This window comes from Rhamphochromis sp. 'chilingali', assembly GCF_963969265.1.
Source record: "Rhamphochromis sp. 'chilingali' genome assembly, chromosome: 11".
Lineage (NCBI taxonomy): Eukaryota > Metazoa > Chordata > Actinopteri > Cichliformes > Cichlidae > Rhamphochromis > Rhamphochromis sp. 'chilingali'.
In genome coordinates, this window is record NC_137938.1 from 23,476,712 (window position 1) to 23,495,384 (window position 18,673).

Here is an 18,673-nt window from a genome sequence, read left to right on the forward strand (position 1 = left end):
TCAGTAGGACCAGCCATCTTTTCACTCTTCATCCTCTTCATAGCTGCTCTCACTTCCTCCTTACAAATTCCGCTGCACTTCCTGATTCTCTAACTGCCCTCCATCTGTCCCTCTTCTCTGGGGTTTAAAAACTAGCACATAGGCAATTTTCTAAGTCCGATGTCAAAATCCACGGAGAGTTGAGAAATAGTATAACGCACTATATCTGTAATACTAGTGAATTTAAACTTAAACTAAAAGGACCCCCCAACATTTAATAATTAAATAGTTGTGACTGAGCTGTGTGGGCAGAAAAAAAGTGCTGCTGTTATTTTTAACATTCTTGTGCTGACATTTCTTGTTAAGTGCCAGTAAGTGATCTGTAATATGAGCTAATCTTGGTGAAATATCACCTCACTGAGGTGTCAGTTATGCTTTCAATGGCATTGTCAGAAAAGGTGAAAAGTGATGGGAAATGAAGCGTGCCTGAGCTAGCTGACAGGAACGTATAGACTGAGCTGGCACTGTGTTTTCAGTCAGCGATCACTGTTTGTTTACAAAGTTCATCGTTATGCTGACAGATTAAAGAGTAATTGTTTCAAATATTCGTTTGTCCCGATTCCAGACAGATTATTTAATGATTCTTTTTGTTTTGTTTGGATTTTATAGAATCGAATTGATTATTTATGCTATTGTTACTTTAATATCGCCTCTGTCAGTGCGCCCCAGGGCAGATTTGGCTACAATGTAGCTTGCCATCACCAGTGTGTGAATGTGTGTGTGAATGGGTGAATGACTGATTGTAGTGTAAAGCACTTTGGGGTCCTTAGGGACTAAGTAAAGCGCTATAAAAATACAGGCCATTTACCATAATATTTTGTTTTAAATATTTCTCATGTTTACTTGCTTGGCTGTTACATTCACTGTCCACTTTAATAAGTAAACCTTGTTAGTATTGAGCTGGGCCCCCTTTTACCTTCAGAACTGTCTTGATTCTTGAATTCACAACTGGAACACTCCATATTCAATACTGACACTATACCATTACATAGTTGCTGCACATTTATCAGTTGCTCATCTTGTTCAATTTTGTCTTATCAGTGTGAATTGTAGCTTTAGTTTCCTGTTCTTAGCTGACAAGAGAGGCACCCAGTGTGGTCTTCTGTTGCTTTACCCCGATTTTCTTCAAAGTTAATTGTGTTGCTTCTGCGTTCCTTTGCTGTAACAAGTGGTTATTTGAGTTGATGTTGCCTTCGTATTGGCTGGAAGCAGTCTGGCCAATCTCCAGAGAACTGCCTCTCGCTGGATATTTTCTTCTTTTCTGATCATTCTTCATAAACTGAAGAAGTGATTGTTGGGGAAAATCCCAGCAGATCAGCAGCTTCTCAAATATTCAGTCTGGCACCATCAACAATGGTTTGCTCAGTTTTCCTAGTACGGTTGTTGCACTGTGATTGGTTGACTAGATATTTGTGTTAACGAGCAGTTGTGCAGATGTGGCCATGACTGTGTGCTTGAATGATTTCTTTGGATCATAATGGAGGTTGAACTTGAGCTCACTTTTTCTGCCCCCTAACTCTAACCCAGGGGAAATAAACTTGCACGCAACACTTTAAGCCCATTATTTCTTAGTTTAAGTGATTGAGCTGGAAATGGTGTGGGGGAAAAAGTGAACAGGTCTTTAACATGGAAGTCATTCTGACCTATGAAAGGCACAGGTGTGAATAATAAAATAAACCGTGGCTGGTTTGCGTTCATGGTCCTAATTTTGTTCTGGCTCTGTCTCACCGTGGAACTCGGCTGCACTTAAAGTGAGTAACATTTGTGTGTTTCGAGTTCAAGTTCAATCATCTATGGAGCATTTTCACAGAAGATTAAAAGGAAATAACACCTCAAGTGTTTCAGTAAACTTTTCCAGTCAACCAGCACACAAAATACCAAGACAAGTGGCAAAGCAGGCCTCACGGATGGTATAAATAAATCGGTGCCCCCCACCACCTTGCCAGGAGGCCATGTTTACTTTCAGATTAATAATTCGTACATAACCATGTAAACTGTGCACAAAATCCCTTAATAAAAATGATATGATGTGGCTTTGATACTGACCCAATAATTGTCTCGATGCACGCTCAATCAGCCAGGTAAGGAAATCCCAAAAAGTTGATTCTGTTCATCTGGAATTAATGTTTTCAGTGGGGAAAACGTTTCGTCACTCTTCTAAGTGACTCTCTGTGAATAGTACTCATGGCCACTGATCAGCTGGCATGACAATTTCCATATTAGTGAGCATTAGTTTTTGGGTGACCCAATAATTGTTTCTGTGTGCGTGCGTGCGTGCGCGTGCATAACATAGCCTAACGGGTACCTTCCGCGAGCAGGACGTGACGTGGTCTCTAATCCTCTTAGTTTAATTAAGCTGAACCAGCAGGCGTAGGCTGCAGCTCCTTCGGCAGCCGAGGTTTAAAAGTCGACTCGATCTTCTAAGAAAACGTAGACCCTGGGAGAAGCAGCTTTGGAGTTTAAAGCAGTTTAAAAGTGAGCTGGGGGTGGGTGTCTTGGGCCCCCTGCAGGATGCTGCCTCCGCGGATGCTGTGGGGCGCTGTGGCGCGTCAGGTTGCTCCACGACTCACCTACAGCACTGCTGCGCAGCCACAGGTATGTAGGCCTGCGGTCACACATCAATACACAGCACAGAGAAGAAAGTGGCACGTTTGTGAGTGAAATAAGATTATCCGGATCGTTCCACTAAGATTTTTAGAGCAACTTGTGGTCTTTAAACGTGTATCCCCCCCCCCCCCCCCCCCCCCCCCCCAATATTACTGTAGATTTTACAGTAAAAGACAAAGATGAATGCGTGTTGTGCAATTTTAAAAAGTCCTATAAAGTACTCCTGGGTTTAATTCAGTAGTAGTCTTATGTTAAGCTTCACAAAAGTTGTATTGTTTGGCATTTTAATTTGTTGATATGGCGCCAAATCACCTCAGCATTAATCTCAGAAGTAGAACATTACAGGTTGTTTAAGGCAGCAGATGTCCAAACCCAGAAAGACTGACAGCTTTTTTCAGCCACACCTTTTCCTTTTTTTTTTTTCCAACTTTTCTTATTTCCAGCAGGTGAAGCCAAAAAAGACCATATTTGGTCCTCTGAGTGACCAAGATCGGATATTTACTAACTTATATGGCCGACATGACTGGAGGTAAAAGTATTTGAAGTAAAACCACCTTCATTACTCTCTAATGACCTGTAGAAACACCTTATCTCTCTCTGTTGCTCTTCTCTTCCGTTTTTTCTCCCAGACTCAAAGGAGCGCTAAAAAGAGGAGATTGGTATAAGACCAAGGAGATCATACTGAAGGGACAGGACTGGATCCTGAATGAGGTGAAAATCTCGGGGCTTCGTGGCAGAGGAGGAGCAGGATTTCCGACAGGCATGAAGTGGAGTTTCATGAACAAACCCAGCGATGGCAGGTAGGAGCAAGAGGGAACAGAAACAATCTGCGAATGATGCTAAGGTTTCATGAATAAATAATCTGTTGGCGTGTCTGTGACTTTCCGCGTTTGCTATGTGGTAGGCCAAAGTATCTGGTGGTGAATGCTGACGAGGGGGAGCCTGGGACATGTAAAGACCGCGAGATAATGCGTCATGACCCCCATAAGCTTATAGAGGGCTGTCTGGTGGCTGGGAGAGGCATGGGAGCTCGTGCCGCGTACATCTACATTAGAGGGGAGTTTTACAATGAGTCATCAAACCTACAGGTAATGTATGGATGGATGTGTGACGAACAGTCCGTGGATGAAGAGCGTTTGTCTTAATTGTTTTCTTCAAACAGGTGGCCATTAATGAGGCGTACAAAGCAGGGCTGATTGGAAAGAACGCCTGCGGCTCTGGGTATGACTTTGATGTGTTTGTTATGCGGGGAGCAGGCGCATACATCTGTGGAGAGGAGACTGCTCTAATCGAGTCTCTTGAGGGCAAACAAGGGAAGCCCCGGCTCAAGCCGCCTTTCCCTGCAGACATAGGTGAGGTAAACTCTCCACAGCAGCCTCCAATATCCTGCAGCACCTAATTATGGTTTAAGAAACTGCTAAATAGGGTTATATTCTAATTATAGTTATTTACTGCTCTCTTTCTCTCTCCCTAAAGGGGTGTTTGGATGCCCAACAACGGTGGCCAACGTGGAGACAGTTGCTGTGGCGCCTACGATCTGTCGTCGAGGCGGCGCTTGGTTCACCAGCTTTGGGAGGGAGAGGAACTCTGGGACGAAGCTGTTCAACATCTCTGGTCACGTAAACACCCCATGCACAGTGGAGGAAGAGATGTCTATTCCTCTGAGAGAGCTGATAGAGAGACATGCAGGTGTGTGTGTGTTTAATCCAGTTCTGTCCATGAAGAGTTTATGAAACATTACACATTTTTTTCCTCTTTTCTCTCGTATGATTGGTGCAGGAGGAGTGAGAGGTGGCTGGGACAATCTATTAGGAGTGATCCCAGGGGGGTCCTCCACTCCCATTATCCCTCGGCATGTGTGCGATGATGTGCTGATGGATTTCGATGACCTGGTTCGTGCAGAGAGTGCCCTGGGAACCGCAGCTGTCATAGTCATGGATAAATCGGTAAACAGTTGCCTGAAATATTGCACATTTCACAGGCTCCTCAGTGACAGCAGAAAGAAAATCTGACTGATGCGTCTTCTCTGCAGACCGATGTGGTCCGAGCCATTGCACGTTTGGTTGAGTTTTACAAACACGAGAGCTGTGGACAGTGCACCCCCTGCAGGGAGGGTAAGGAACTACATTCAACACTGGGCTCAGGCAGTAACTGTTAAAACATCCATTATCTCACCCTTTAAAATCTTTTTACATCCTCCTTACATTCCTTACAGTGCTCTTCTCTCTTCATTGAGCTATAATAAGCACTTGTGTGAACTGTCAACAAGAACATCAGGGTTAGGTGAAGCGTTTACTACTCAGGACATGCCTGAAGGGTACATAGGTATGATAAGTGCTCAAATATGTTATTATAGCAAAATAAACACTCTGGTAAGGTAAGATATACCTGTAAGAGCACAATTATCGAAGGATTGAAAACATAATACTGGTAAAACAGAGGTTTTATGACAAATTAATCATAATCTGAGCCTGTATTGATGCATTTTATTTGCACATATGTAATGTAAATCTCGGTTAGAAAAAGCCTTTTTAAATGTGTATAATTTTTGCATTAATTTGGACAAACAGTGCAACAGCATTCGTTTCATTGTCTTAGTAAAGCTAGAGTCATAATGTGTGAGTAATTTAATCAATTAGCTTCAGGATTTGGATTATTAGTTTGTGAAGAACACAAAAGGAAGCTACAACTGTTATTTTAAGATATCAAATAGGTTTTTAAGTCTTTATTAGAATTGGATTAAGATTAGGGTCAATAATAACTCCTCCGAGGTAAAACTTTGCTTAAAAGTTTCAGGAATTGTAATTTTATAATGCTTGTTCAACTCCTTCCTCTCCCACAGGAGTGGACTGGATGGATAAAATGATGTGGAGGTTTGTCCAAGGCGAGGCAGCAGTTTCAGAAATTGACATGATTTGGGAGCTCAGTAAGCAGATAGAGGGACACACCATTTGTGCTCTCGGGGACGGAGCTGCTTGGCCTGTGCAGGTGAGATTTCTTCTTGGAGGCGTTTTAAGCACTTAAGCACAAGTTCAGTAAAACTGAGCCTTCAATTTCAAAAGAAATGCTAAATGTGAAGAGTCAGGGGCGTTTACCCTCTTTTTTTTTTTTCCCTTTTGTGTGTGCAGGGTTTGATCCGCCACTTCAGGCCTGTCATGGAGAGCCGCATTGCTCACTATAACAAGAAAAATCCCGCAAGGGCGCCAGAGGTCGAGATGATCTGAAAGTGAAATGCCTCCCATTCAGTCTGTCATCAAATCATTCCATAGATCATTTATTTTAAGTGTAAATATTACTTATTGATCAAAGTTATCCTGATCGCAAAAGCTATGTGTGGACAACCTGTCTGCTTTGGTGATATAAAAGCAGCAATGACATCTTCAACTTAGTTAACTGATGCACGACGCAATGAAAGAAATGAACACATACGTCAATAAATTAGCTTTATTTCATAAACTTGAGAAATAAATTCAAATGCTTCACTGCGTACATGTCCAGTCTGATCTGTACAAAAAAAGGAGATGATCAAGAAAGGATTAAGTGATTGATGTTTGTTTTGTTTTTACTTTGGGGAAAGAAAAGAGAGTGGGAACAGGAAAAGATGTGTTAGGATGAAAGGAAAACTGGTCTGTGATTTACAGTCTGTGTTATCATTTCACAGAGACACACAGCTGAGCTGGTGCAGGTTTTCCCTCGATTCAGACCAAGAAGGCAGGCAGAATATTGCTCAACTGACCAGCTATACATCCAGACTAAAGGTTGAAGTATCACTCCGGCAAATGTCCTTCTTTGAACAATGACTAATGACAGTCAAACAAACAAATGGGGAATCTTTACAAAACTTTAGCTTGTCCATTTAGACCCAAGTGCTAAATCCTGAAACCAACACAGAGCTGTTACGAGTCATCCTGGTGAAGAACAGATGGGCTCAGTTTGGGTGGATATCCTGTAAGACTCAGCAGAAAGCACTCGGTGAGTTCAGATTTTTTTTTTTTTTCTGCATTAGGGTGCCATCCAGAAAGGTATAGACTGCTGCTGCGGCTGTGTTTTAGCTCGAGGGAGTGGTGGAGGAGGGCAGCGATAACCCTGTGCCCAGCCTGAGGTGGTTGTGGTAGTTGAGGAGGTAGGGGGAACTGCCCCAGGGTTACCTGGCCCTGAGGTGGCTTTTGAGGTGGGGTGGTCTTCCTCTTCATCAGAAGAGCCGCCGGTGTATGCCACCAAACCTGTTTTCAGTCTTTTTACTGCAGGTGCTAAAAGAGGAAGAAGAGAGCAAAAGAAAAAACAGGAAAAGAGAGAGAGAGCGAGAGAAAGGCAGCACATGTGGAGAGGAGAAAGAGAGAAAAGATACACAACAACAGCAGCAGCTCATTTCAAGTCAAAGGTAATTATTTCAAACACATGTTGGGAGAAACAAAAAGTTAATAGATCAAATGTAAATCAACGTTTATGTCAGCCGGTTTGAGGAGGGGGGGTGGCGGCCATTCAAAAGCAGCCATTGGTTGGTGGGGAGCGACAGTGTCAGGGGCCGTCCAATCGAGCGGCAAGATGGTGTCACAGGACGAGTCGTACCCCACCCCCAACCGATATCCATCATCACACCGGAGACACATGGAAGAGAAGAAAAACACAGAGAAAAAGAGAAAAACACAAAAACAGGAGAGATTCTCGTTAGCGAGGGAGGAAAACGAACGTCGGACAATCCAGACTGATGATGTCGTCACGGCTCGACATAATCGCACTCCTTTATAAAAAGGAGTTGAAGGCACACAAAAGGTGTTGAGTCATAGCTCCGCCTCATTATCTTGAGATGTGTTGTCACAGCAGCAGACTCCTGGAAAAGCCCGTTTGAGGCTTATTGTGGCGGGCGCTGCATTTATCTCAGCCACAAAACCAGGAGTGGCTTTAATATTAAATATAGAAAAACGAAACTAAATCTGTTTTTGGGGGGTTTATGTAACAGACATCCAGCTTCAGTAGGCAGGGAGAGGATTTACATTTGTCTCTACAGCTCTACATTAAGGCTGTGAATAAAATTGAGGCCAGGCTTATAAGAGGGTCACAGTCCGTGATTTGGATTTGGGCAGGGATTTGTCAATCCACAGGATAACGCCCTTACCGGCGGGGCCTTGCGGTGCTTTTCTCTCTTCCACCTTGGGTCTCGCTCCATTCACAGCCAAGGGGGGTGGAGGCATTAGCTGCTTACTGGAGAACACAAAGAGAGGGAGTGAGTGAACTCTTCTCACTGACCTGTGAATATTATTAACCTGAACAACATCCTGTGTAAAATCTGCACACCTGTCCCTCTCACACGACGGGCTGGAGGAACTCTGTGGTTGGGATCCTGGATTCTCAGGGCTGCCCATGGAGAAGCCTGCACCTAAATTAGTCATATGAATGGGTCCATGCTATGAGCAGAAAAACACACAGGCACGATTAGGAGACATCCTCAACTAAGCCCTGCCCTGACACTAAAAAACAATACACACCTATTTACAACACCAAAGTGAAAAAAAGCTAGCTTACCACAAACCTGTGATTATAATGATATTTTCCCGTCCACTATGAAAGATACTTTTAACAGCTCTCCAAGCTATCTCAACCAAGGTACAAAAGACATTTGAAGAGAGCAAAGATGATATGTTAGGAGACAGAAATCGGAAAGAGAGGTAAGAGTGCTTCCTCGGCTCATGAAGGTGACTCGTGACAATGAGGACTCCGACATACAAACAGGGAACAAACAAACATGGAGACCACGATGTGGAGAAAATAAAATATAGGGGGTGTTTAAAAAAAAAAAAAAACACCAGAGAATGATGAGGGGGTGAAAATGCAAAAGAAATGTATCACCTGGTATCCCAGCAGGCCACTGTCTGTCTCGTCAGGCACCTCCTCTGTAAAGCGTCTTTTCTGTGGTGGGTTGGCTGGGGCAGCAGGAGGTGAAACTTTGGGTGGTGCTGCAGCAGAGGGAGGTAAACGTACAGGAGGGGCTAGAGTCTGCACAAAAGACGAAAACAACAGTATCGTCTGGTTACTGATTTGCCTGCTATGACACATATCCTTGGCAAGAGTTTCACAGTTTATAAAAGTAAAATTAAAGAAGTAGTAATCCAAAGATCTAATTTTGTGCAGAAGTTTTGATTGTGTCAGATGTTTAGATTTGCTCCTAGTTAGCTTTCAAGGGGTAAAGAGTTAAGTGGACCTAGGAAAAAAATGGGATTGTTGTACAGTCAAAGATTTTACACAGTCTTGTTTTATTTGTGTTTCTGGATGCCTGCTTTAGTTTTAAGGCCATGTTACAATGAATCCTACCTGTGGCAAGATGTCAGGAGCAGGTACTGGTGCAGGCGTGGGTGCAGGAGCTACAGTGGGGACAGGGGCAGGGATAGGGACAGGTACAGGTACAGGGACAGCAGCAGGAATAGGAGCTGGAGCTGGGCGGAGAGGGTACTGAGAGGGAACACCAGCGGCAGCCACTGGCGGCACAGGAGGTGGGACAGCGTAAGGTGAAGGGACAGGCTGAGGCTGAGGTGGGGGTACGGGCAGTGGGTAGCCTTGCTGGTAGCCAGTAGGGGGGTAGTAAGGAGGTTGAGGAGATATCCCATTCACTACTGGCGGCTGTCCAAACCCTGAATAAAAACAAAAGAAACAAGCAAAACAGCTAGAATGAGGCTCTCACAGAGATGTCAATAAACAGATGTGTTAGACTGAGAATGTCTGTGAAGGTTCTCAGTCATCCAGGTCATCGTAGTCTAAGGAGCTTGGAAAGAAAAGCGTCTGGACTTCTTTAAGTTGCTTGAAGACGTTTCACCTCTCATCCGAGAAGCTTCTTCAGTTTCAGTTTCAGAACTGAAGAAGCTTCTCGGATGAGAGGTGAAACGTCTTCAAGCAACTTAAAGAAGTCCAGATGCTTTTCTTTCCAAGCTCCTTAGACTGAGAATCTTACAGCTTTCAGTTAAAGAAAAAGAGCTTTGGTACAGCAACAGAAACTACAGAAAAACTACCAGCTGTGGAGTACCTTGTGGTGTTGGCATCATTTGATTAAGGAAGCGAGAATACTCTGCATGGACCTAGAAAAGAGGAACATTGCATTTAATCTTGTTAATAGTTTTAAAAAAAATAAAAAATTTACTTTGAAAGTCATCCTATAAAGACAAGAGTTCAACATAATGTAACCATTATAAAAGAAAAAAAAAACATAAAAACCAACTGTAAAAGAACGAGATCTATCAAGATTCAGTTAAAAAACAACAACAACAAAAACGCCTTCGAACATTTACAGCACAAACTACCTTTGAGTCTCCACCTTTAAGAAAACGGCTGTGTCTGCAGAAAATACTTGTGGTCTCCGCTTGTGGTGCAGCACACAAATAATCCTTCACTATCTACAGCTCTGTAGCCGATGTGCGCATCTGCAGAAGCTGAGATCAGTGATCCCTTAAACCACAAGGAAGTGTGTGTTTCTTTGCTTAGTTTAAAAACATTTTCGTTTTATCACCAGCGAGTGTCAACAGTTAACAGTGTGGAAACATCAGTGCCACCAGCGATTTAATTAATTGTTCATTTGCAATATTGATCTCGTACCATTAGTGTTTCCAGTTGTTTTGTTAAAAAAAAAGAAACAAAACACTTTTCATAACTAATCTGTGACAGGCCACCACTCATTACTTACTTATTATTTATTAATGCTCAGGGACTGTCTAGTGACTCCACAGTGTAGGGGTTTGCACCTTTGCCTAACAAGCAAAAGATCTCCAGTTTGATCCCGTGAGGAGACAAAAATCCCTCTGGGGTTGCATCAGGAAAGGCGTCTGCAGTAAATATCCGGCAAAACAAATATGCAGAGCTACCTGCTGTGCAACCCTGTGGATAAGGGAGCATCTGAAAATTGGTTTTAATGCTTGACTGTCTGCTGAAGCTGGAATGGGGAAAATGGACACTTGGAGTACTCACTGTCTGAAGCAGGTTCTCACACAAAGTCTTTGCTGCTGCAAGTCCTTCAGGTTTCGAGTGACTGGAGAGAAAAACAGCAAAAATAGTTCATAATCATGGAAAACTACCAATATTTGAAATCCACTGTTCTCTATTGACGCTGCATGTGACATATTTACACCAGACTTCATTTTTTAATTTTTCTAAAGGAAATTTACACAGAACTATATGACAGTTGAAGTAGTTTTGGGCTTCGTGTCTGTACAGTACTATCTTATTTTACCATCTTATTATTCTAACACCCAGTAATCAGAACTTTTTAATGTTATTGTTTAGTAGTGGGTGGCAAATAGTTTGTAGTTGCATTACCACCACCTTTTGGCCATTATAGTGAATAGCATCCCACCAGGCACTGGTAAAAAAAAAAAAGCATCAATCACATTTACTTTTAATTTATTTTCTTAAAAAAAAAATAATAATAATAATAATTTGGAAATTCTGACTGCGCTCTACTGCAGAAAACTCCAGAGTGTGGCAGTGTTGTGACAACGCTTCATTAGCCTGCGCCGCCTTTAATGGACAAAGACTGATGATACCCACCTGATGTAAATGTACATGGGTTCAAAGGCCTCTCGTCCAGAGGCAGGCTCCAAACAGCCGGATCCTTTCCCTCTGAGGAAGACTTTGGCCCCGGTCTCAGCCTGGATGTGCTGCAAGTATGAACAGCCGGGCCCCTCGACACGCTCTTTGACTGCAAAGCCCGGGACAGCGTGATCCAGGCCCACAAAGATCTTATCTTGAACAAAATGCATCTGAGAAATGAAAGAAAATATGAAGGGTTGCAGTAACTATGACTAAACACATTACCATACTGACAGTTTTCAGTCCCCCCTACATTTATGCCCCTTTTTAGACATTAGTTCCAGTATATCTCCAAACATTTTTAAATTCATGAATGTCTAGAGGTAGGTTGATCATTCCAAATATCGGCAGTATCGAGACAAACACTTTTATTGGATCAATACTCTATCCTAAAAGGTCAGACTGTATTCCACTGAATTGTGTTAAATTTTTTATTTTAATAAGAAAACTATATCTCAAACATGCACTATGAAAAATGTCTGAAACTTTTTGTGTTCTGTGTTATCACCTGTTTTATTTAAAGCCTATAACACATTTAAACAACAGAACTTGACCGAAGTCCTTTAAAAACAGGCACATTCACATTCCAGGTCTCCAAAAAATCCAGTTTCAAAAAGCTGAAAGGTTTTGTTGTGTTAACTAATTATTATAGAAAGTAACAGTTACAGGGATTTTGGTGGTCATTAAAAGGTGTTCAGATTTTTAAACTGATGCCCATTCATCTCATAAATCATGGCACACCGCTCTCCCCTACATAAGTTACCTTTATAAGTTAAAAAGCATCGGTATTGGCAGTAGTGCCTCTGTATTTATCGCACACCACTAATGTCCTTTTTTTCCCCCCCAAGTGAAGACTGTTGTTAAATCGACTGCTACCGAAGGTTGGATGCAAATCAAATCAAATGTCTTTTTCATTCAAACAATCGCAGCTTCTTTGTCTGCACTAGATGTTTGAAGTCTTCCAAGTCTTACACTTCTGAAGTATATAAAATCTAAAGCAACCTATTTACTGTTCTTTTGAAGGCATTGATTAAATATGACGCTAACTATTTATAATCTCACCCCCCTCACCTTTTCTAAAAACAGTAAGTGTATTGAGGCAATTGGTAAACTGATCGGTGCTTCAAAATTAGGTGGAAACAGAGAGTATGACCTGCATCCATGTGGGAACTGCCTTACCCCTGACTGAAAGTGTGGTTTGTGGTGGGTCACAGGGGGCAGTGAAGGAGCAGGGAGGTTGTTCTGCTGATACACTGTGACTGAAGCCCCAGTAGAGGAGAAAGATGGAGAGGATGATGAAGCAGTTGCAGCCTTCACCACCCCGTTTGTGATGATCTCCTTGATTCTATTAACTGCTCCTGGAAAACGGAGAAAAGAAACTGTCAGTCGAATTACGAGCTACACAAAGACAAACGTTTATGACTGACTGAAGTTTAAAAGAATACTTACTGTCAACAAGCTCTCTTGTCTGTCCTTGGACGTGTAGATACAGAGGTCGATCCCTGATTGGAATGAGCAGAAACAAGGCCGAGTTTACATAAAAACATCAAACACCGGGTCTACTATCAGTTCGGTTAGTGAAAATGAGAGACAGTCACCCTGTTAGCGCTTTGGTCTTCTCCTCTGCTGTCATGTAACGGCCTCTGGTCGACACTGCAGCACCGCTCACTTTACTGATCTGTGGACAAACCATATTAAAAATTACAAACCACATCACGAGCAATCCGCTAGCTAAGAAACAGACCTAACTTTTGAAAATATCATCCATATTGTTGCTGACCTCATCCTGCGTTTGCCCGCGTGTCAGGAGATTTCGACAATTAATTGGGACGTCATTGATCTCAACTTCAGCTACCACCAGGTCGTCTTTGGCTTTTGGCGGCACTGGAGGCTTTCCGACACCAAGGACCTGAAAGAGGGTACGGAACAAGAAGCATGCGTCAGTCAAGGCACAGCTCATTATTTTATACTGGAGACTTAAAACATACATTTTAACTAGAGCTGGGCGATAGAACGATAACGATATGTATTGCGAAATAACTTTTTCTCGATAGAAAAATTAAACTATTGCGATAGGCCTCATCTCTCTTGGCCTCTTAAAAAAAAGAACAGCCAATCCAAATTAAGTAGCGCAGAGCCGAACCAATCACAGCCGCAGCGTCACGTCACGTGACTTGTTACGTGCAGCACAAGTGCCAAGGCGCACATGTGTATTTGTTGGGGAAGCTGCCAGCTGGGCTGCCCAGGTAATGAAGGAAATGAGTGTGCCGACTAGAGAAAAATCAACCAAGAGCGTGAGCGAAGGTTACCGGAGAAAAAACCGATGATGGTTCCAATGCCGGAGAGCTTGTCGAACAGAAGGGCCATAGAAGTTCCGTAGTGTGAAGGTATTTCGGCTATTTCAAGTCTGACAAAAAACTTAGTAGCTTGCACTGTAAATTGTGCCGAAAGCAAGTCTGGAAATACAATAAACCGGTGCATGCTCAATCTCTGACTGAAAGCGCTAATTCGTCATTCGGCTTTTGTCAGACTAAAGTAACTGTTAAAACTGTTTGAAAAGCTAAGCTATACAACAAGGAGAGATTGAGAATTTCCTTTTAGTTCTCAGTTTATTTGATATTGACAAAAGTTAGTCAGTTTTGTCTGTTCTTCTGTAAAACAAACTAAGATTTATTTTTAGAATTAATATTTTGTTTCTAAGTGGAATTGACAATTTAGTCTGTTTCGTTTGTTCTATTTTGAAACTTAAACGCTTTAGCGGCAGGTTTTGTGTAGTTTGCAATATTTGCCTTTATTTATCTGAAACTGAAGTCTCATGTTCCTTAAGTACATCTACCCTGTTGAACTTATTATGGGAAATAAATATTTAAATTAAAACGAGCTGCTAATTATTTCACATTTTACTTGTGAGCAACGGCACATTTAAATCTTACAAATATAGTTATTTGGCTTATATCGTGATAGATATCGTTATCGCCTGAAATGAAAAAACATATCGTGATATGAAAAAATCTTATATCGCCCAGCTCTACTCTTAACAAAATAATCCTGTGTCTCCACTCATGTAGGATTTGGCAATTGATAGATTTTTATTATCAATTACGACTCTGGCTTCCAAAGACTTTGAAAACAAGGTAATGAAAATGTTGCCGCCTTTTATTTGGCAATGACTCGCACTGTGATATTGTGACATGATTGTTCAGCCGAGCTCAAGCCAAACTGTGGAACAGGAGGACGTTGTCAACAAGGGCGTTTGTGTTTCTTTGTTTCAGTTTGGATATGTGCAGTGTTTAAGAAAATCCAGTTACAGAAATGTTCAATAAAATTGGAATAACTCTGAAGTGAAAACTATTTTAAGCTGCTCTCTTATTCGCAAGGGTTCGCCACTGTGGGTAACCACATTGTTTTGGAGCCAAAAAGGGATTAGCGTCTGAGTGTTGAGAATTAAAAATGATTTAATAAAGTTTTGACTCAATATAAAATTGAAGTTACAAGTTAACAATAAAATATACTGTTGTCACAATGTTGATGCAACAAATCTTTAAAGCATTAAAGATAAAGCGGTCCTGTTCATTAATCTGCAATATCACTAAAGCACTACAAAGCCATTTTACAGGTCTGTAAAAGCAGCATTTCCTCCTCCAGCAGGAACTGTAAAGAGTGACATCTGGTGGAGGTGAAGTGTACATGCGCAATGCAAAAACAAAATGTACTAATTTTACTTCACTGTTTTTTTTATTTCAGATTAGTTTCTACTTCGTTATTAAGATATTTGTTTGATTGCACTGTATTGCATTTTATTGAAATACATAACATGTTACTTATATATATTTACCTGCTGAAAAAAGAGGTATATGTTATCTTATAACCTTGATGTTGGAGTCTAAGTGTAAAAATGCAGGACAAGAGAGAAAATATGTGGGAATACAGTTAAAGCTTTAAATCAAATGTCATTATATAGACACCGTGTTTGAATATCCTGTTTTCTTAATTATCTTCTATGAAATCCAATAATATCTGAATATGAATATCTTTCTTATGTTTTTGTCAGTGCTGGTCACATGTACACATATATATATATAAGTGTATGGATACACCAGGAAGAACACATAAGGCTTATGGTAATAGGAATAACTATAAAAGTCTAATTTCCTTTGGAAGCTTCCTAATTGCTTGAACCCTCCAAGTACTAAGAAAAGGTGGTTCCTTTATTACCTCATTGAACACATCCGTTAAGAAAGGACAGAAGATAATACCGCCCCACAGAATCTCGGTGTTTATTACAAGAAATGATCACCATGACAGATTGTGCGTGTGTTAGGTCACAGTGCATTTTCCATTTCATAACATAGCCTGCTGATATGTTCTGCACCTTTACCCACAGGTCAACACAGCACTGCTGCGACAGAGTTGTTGAGTTTGTGTGATGAACATAAATGTATAAATAAAAAAAGCTCTATTAAAGTTTAATGATTACTGTACTGGACCCTATGGAGTAATGGTTGAATAATTTGACTTCAGGTAGACATCATCTCTCCAGGAGAAAAGTGAAAATAACAGTGGCCCTACAGTATGAAGATGTTGGGTAAAGTATTTTGCATACTGGAGGTTAAACAATCACAACATCCAACCCAAAATTATTAAATTTCGGGGTGGAACAGCCTTGTATAGTGCAGTCTGGGTACCACGCTTCTCTATTACGGTGTTGTGCCAAAAACTGATTGTCTGCCAAAAACTGATTTCCGGTATTTGCCAAAAACTGACTGCTTGTATTTAAACTGCTATAAGTAACTTGTTGGGCTATAATATGTGAAACATGTCAAATGCATCCCTCATGGATGACATAAAGTCATCTTGAGCCGCAAACAACAAAGTAGAAGCCGCAATCAGTTTTTGGCAGTGACTTTTATATAACCTTTATTTATGCAGTTAAAAAAAAAATCTCATTAACATTAAATATGTCTTTTGTAAGAGTAAGTTGGCCAAGAGCACAGCAGAAATGGCAGCAAATATTACAATAGTTCTGTAAAAATATTTTAAGTGGGGATAAAGGACCAGATTGGTTATGATGTAAGTACAATAACACAGAGTTGTAAAGATACTTCAAAAACAGATAATTTTTAAATTCTATATATAACCCCTTTGTAAGCCCTGTTCACCGAAGTCTATGCCTAAAGATATTACACATAAAAAATACACAGAAACATTGGAAATCACTTTTTGGCACAACAACGGATTCAATAATTTATAAAATCGCCTTTAAAACAAAAGTAATTAATAGAAAGACCGCCATGCTGTTCATTACCTTATCAGGCGGCCCGGGGTTGCCTATCTGTGAGGGTTTGAGTTTGCCTTTGGCCACCAGCATGGCATTAATCTTGGCAGCCACAGCAGCAGCAGCATCCAGAGCTCCAGTGGGTGCAGCTTCAGCCTCCCCCATCCCACCAGAGCCAGACCCGGGCCCAGGCTGGTCCCATTTGCTGCGGCGGCTGGAACACAGAAAGACAAAAAACATTAAACTAGTCAAAAAAGTTTGTATAACCCTCACTTCAGCCCACAAACCCCCAAAAACTCAACCGTGAGGATAAGCAAACAACACCCAATGCTGTTATTGTTGACGTTTTGGAAACCAGAACTGTGGTCTAACAGGGTTTTTTCCTCTTTGTATTCAGTTTGCGGTCACAATCACAGGCACTCTGCCACCGAAATTAATTATTTAAAAATATTTTGTTTTTGAGTAGCTACAGGATAAAAAGCATGAGCTGCTCGCCAGCTGCAGCGCGACAGCACGGCCATGATTATATAAGGCGGCTAACGTTAGCGAGCTAGCCGGCTATCTGAAAGCATAAAGGCGGCGGCTAAACAGCACAATAAAAATACAAAAACTGTCCGGGTTTAAAGGCTTACCCGCTGCTCTGAGCCCCACAGAATGACATCAATGTTTCGTCAGATAGAAAAAAATCCCCGTGAGGAAAATCTCTCCAGACTTCTGCACAGCTCGTACAGTCAGCTGTGCTGATGGCTAGCCGCTTCGTGTCTCACCGTTTCCGCCTCCGGTTACTGCTGTTCTCGCTCAATGACGCCACCAGAGGGCGCCAGACACCAGCAAGTGTGTTCAAAAGGGGGAAAAAACAGAAGGTTCAGGTGGGATGCTTCTTCCTCACCTGTCGTGCTACCCTTGGCCAGTGTCTCTTGAGGCGATATCAGAGTTTCCAGTGAAGAGAAAACCCTTGAGATGCCGGACAGGCTTCATGACGAGGTGAGTTTTAGCAGGTGTACTCCTGCTTAATCCACTGAAAAACCTCATAAATGAAAGGACACAGGTTACTGCACTGATTTGTGTTGAAATTCTGTTAGGGTTTCAAATGCGCAAATTTAAACATAGTCAGTCAGTCATCTTTAAATGCGGAATAATTTGTCGGTTAAACTGTGACAGTAAGCCAAATGAATGATGTTCACTCAGTAAATATATGTATGGACTGATCATACATAAGATTAATGTTTGAAGTTTAACACTTACAGCACTATGATAGCAATAATAATAATAATAATAATAATAATAATAATAATAATAATAATAATAATAATAATAATAAAGACAATGAAACACATTTGGTGTGGTTTTCCAGTTTTGTATTTCTGTTTAATACTACTTTTTGGTTTCTGCTTTCTGGTTTTATTGATGTTCTGCTGTGTTTCTGTGTCTTTTTCTTTTCTTTTTTTTTTTTTTTTTGGTATTCTTGTCATGAGTCTTGGTTTCCCCCACCCTCACCTATGTCCTGTTGTGTAATCAGCCCCAAACACACTGGTGTTTTCTTTATGTACTCTTGTTCAACCCCTTGTTTTAAGTATTTAATCAGCTAATCACATGGCGACAAGTTCAAACCAAGCATCAGATTGGGGAAGAAAATGCTTGTTGATCTCATCTGATCTATTGAGGTTTTTCCACACTATCATTTATATGGTTTTCAACAAAAAGACAAAATGAGAAAATATGGAGAGAAATGTGGGTGAAAATGCCTTGTTGATGCCAGAGGTCAGAGGAGACTGGATAGACTGCTTCGAGCTGATAGGAGGGCAACAGTAACTCAAATAATCCTCATTACAACTAAGGCAGAGGAGCATCTCTGCATAAGCAACCTGGCAAACCTTGAAGCTGATGAGCTACAGCAGAAGAAGAGCACACTGGGTGCCACTCCTGTCAGTAAAGAACAGGAAACTGAGGCTACAGTTTACACAGGCTCATCAAAACTGGAGCAGAGAAGATTGGAAAAATGCTACCTGGTCTGATGAGCCTTAGTTTCTGCTGTGACATTCATGGTAGGGTCAAAATTTGGCATAAAAAAACATGAAGTCATGGCTCCATCCTGTCTTATATCAACAGTTTAGGTTGCTTAAAAGAATACTTACTGTTTTTTTCTTCTTTTTTTTCTTTTTCTGCTCATTCTGTTGGTTT

The 18,673-nt window shown here is 41.3% G+C and overlaps 2 protein-coding genes across 3 annotated transcripts; one reads left to right on the top strand and one right to left on the bottom strand.

Annotated features, from left to right (window-relative positions):
* The first annotated feature begins 2,431 nt into the window (after positions 1-2,431).
* On the top strand, positions 2,432-5,933 carry LOC308405078 (NADH dehydrogenase [ubiquinone] flavoprotein 1, mitochondrial-like). Of its 2 annotated transcripts, none has more exons than XM_080895496.1 (10): positions 2,432-2,634; positions 3,090-3,175; positions 3,276-3,446; positions 3,551-3,734; positions 3,809-3,998; positions 4,123-4,335; positions 4,426-4,592; positions 4,679-4,760; positions 5,489-5,634; positions 5,775-5,933. In XM_080895496.1, the coding sequence occupies exons 1-10, from the start codon at positions 2,551-2,553 to the stop codon at positions 5,868-5,870; spliced, it is 1,419 nt and encodes a 472-aa protein (XP_080751622.1). In that variant the 5' UTR covers positions 2,432-2,550; the 3' UTR covers positions 5,871-5,933. The 2 variants fall into 2 exon arrangements, with proteins under 2 accessions (XP_080751622.1, XP_080751623.1); XM_080895497.1 differs by having other exon boundaries at positions 3,093-3,175.
* Positions 5,934-6,076: 143 nt separating this feature from the next.
* khdc4 (KH domain containing 4, pre-mRNA splicing factor) lies at positions 6,077-17,260 on the bottom strand. The gene is made up of 14 exons (XM_080895495.1): positions 17,125-17,260; positions 16,523-16,706; positions 12,998-13,126; positions 12,816-12,895; positions 12,667-12,719; positions 12,397-12,575; positions 11,176-11,387; positions 10,597-10,657; positions 9,662-9,713; positions 8,956-9,272; positions 8,494-8,640; positions 7,942-8,051; positions 7,763-7,848; positions 6,077-6,896 (listed from the first exon to the last, which is right to left on the bottom strand). The coding sequence occupies exons 1-14, from the start codon at positions 17,151-17,153 to the stop codon at positions 6,649-6,651; spliced, it is 1,887 nt and encodes a 628-aa protein (XP_080751621.1). The 5' UTR covers positions 17,154-17,260; the 3' UTR covers positions 6,077-6,648.
* Between the last annotated feature and the right edge of the window lie 1,413 nt (positions 17,261-18,673).

Coding starts and splice junctions, on each gene's coding strand:
- LOC308405078 (XM_080895496.1), top strand. CDS start 2,551: ATGCTGCCTCCGCGGATGCTGTGGGGCGCTGTGGCGCGTCAGGTTGCT. Junction 3,999..4,122: donor GCCTTTCCCTGCAGACATAG/GTGAGGTAAACT, acceptor CTCTCCCTAAAG/GGGTGTTTGGATGCCCAACA. Junction 4,593..4,678: donor TCATAGTCATGGATAAATCG/GTAAACAGTTGC, acceptor TCTTCTCTGCAG/ACCGATGTGGTCCGAGCCAT.
- khdc4 (XM_080895495.1), bottom strand. CDS start 17,153: ATGTCATTCTGTGGGGCTCAGAGCAGCGG. Junction 9,273..9,661: donor AATGATGCCAACACCACAAG/GTACTCCACAGC, acceptor GTTTTTATTCAG/GGTTTGGACAGCCGCCAGTA. Junction 7,849..7,941: donor CCGTCGTGTGAGAGGGACAG/GTGTGCAGATTT, acceptor TGTGTTCTCCAG/TAAGCAGCTAATGCCTCCAC.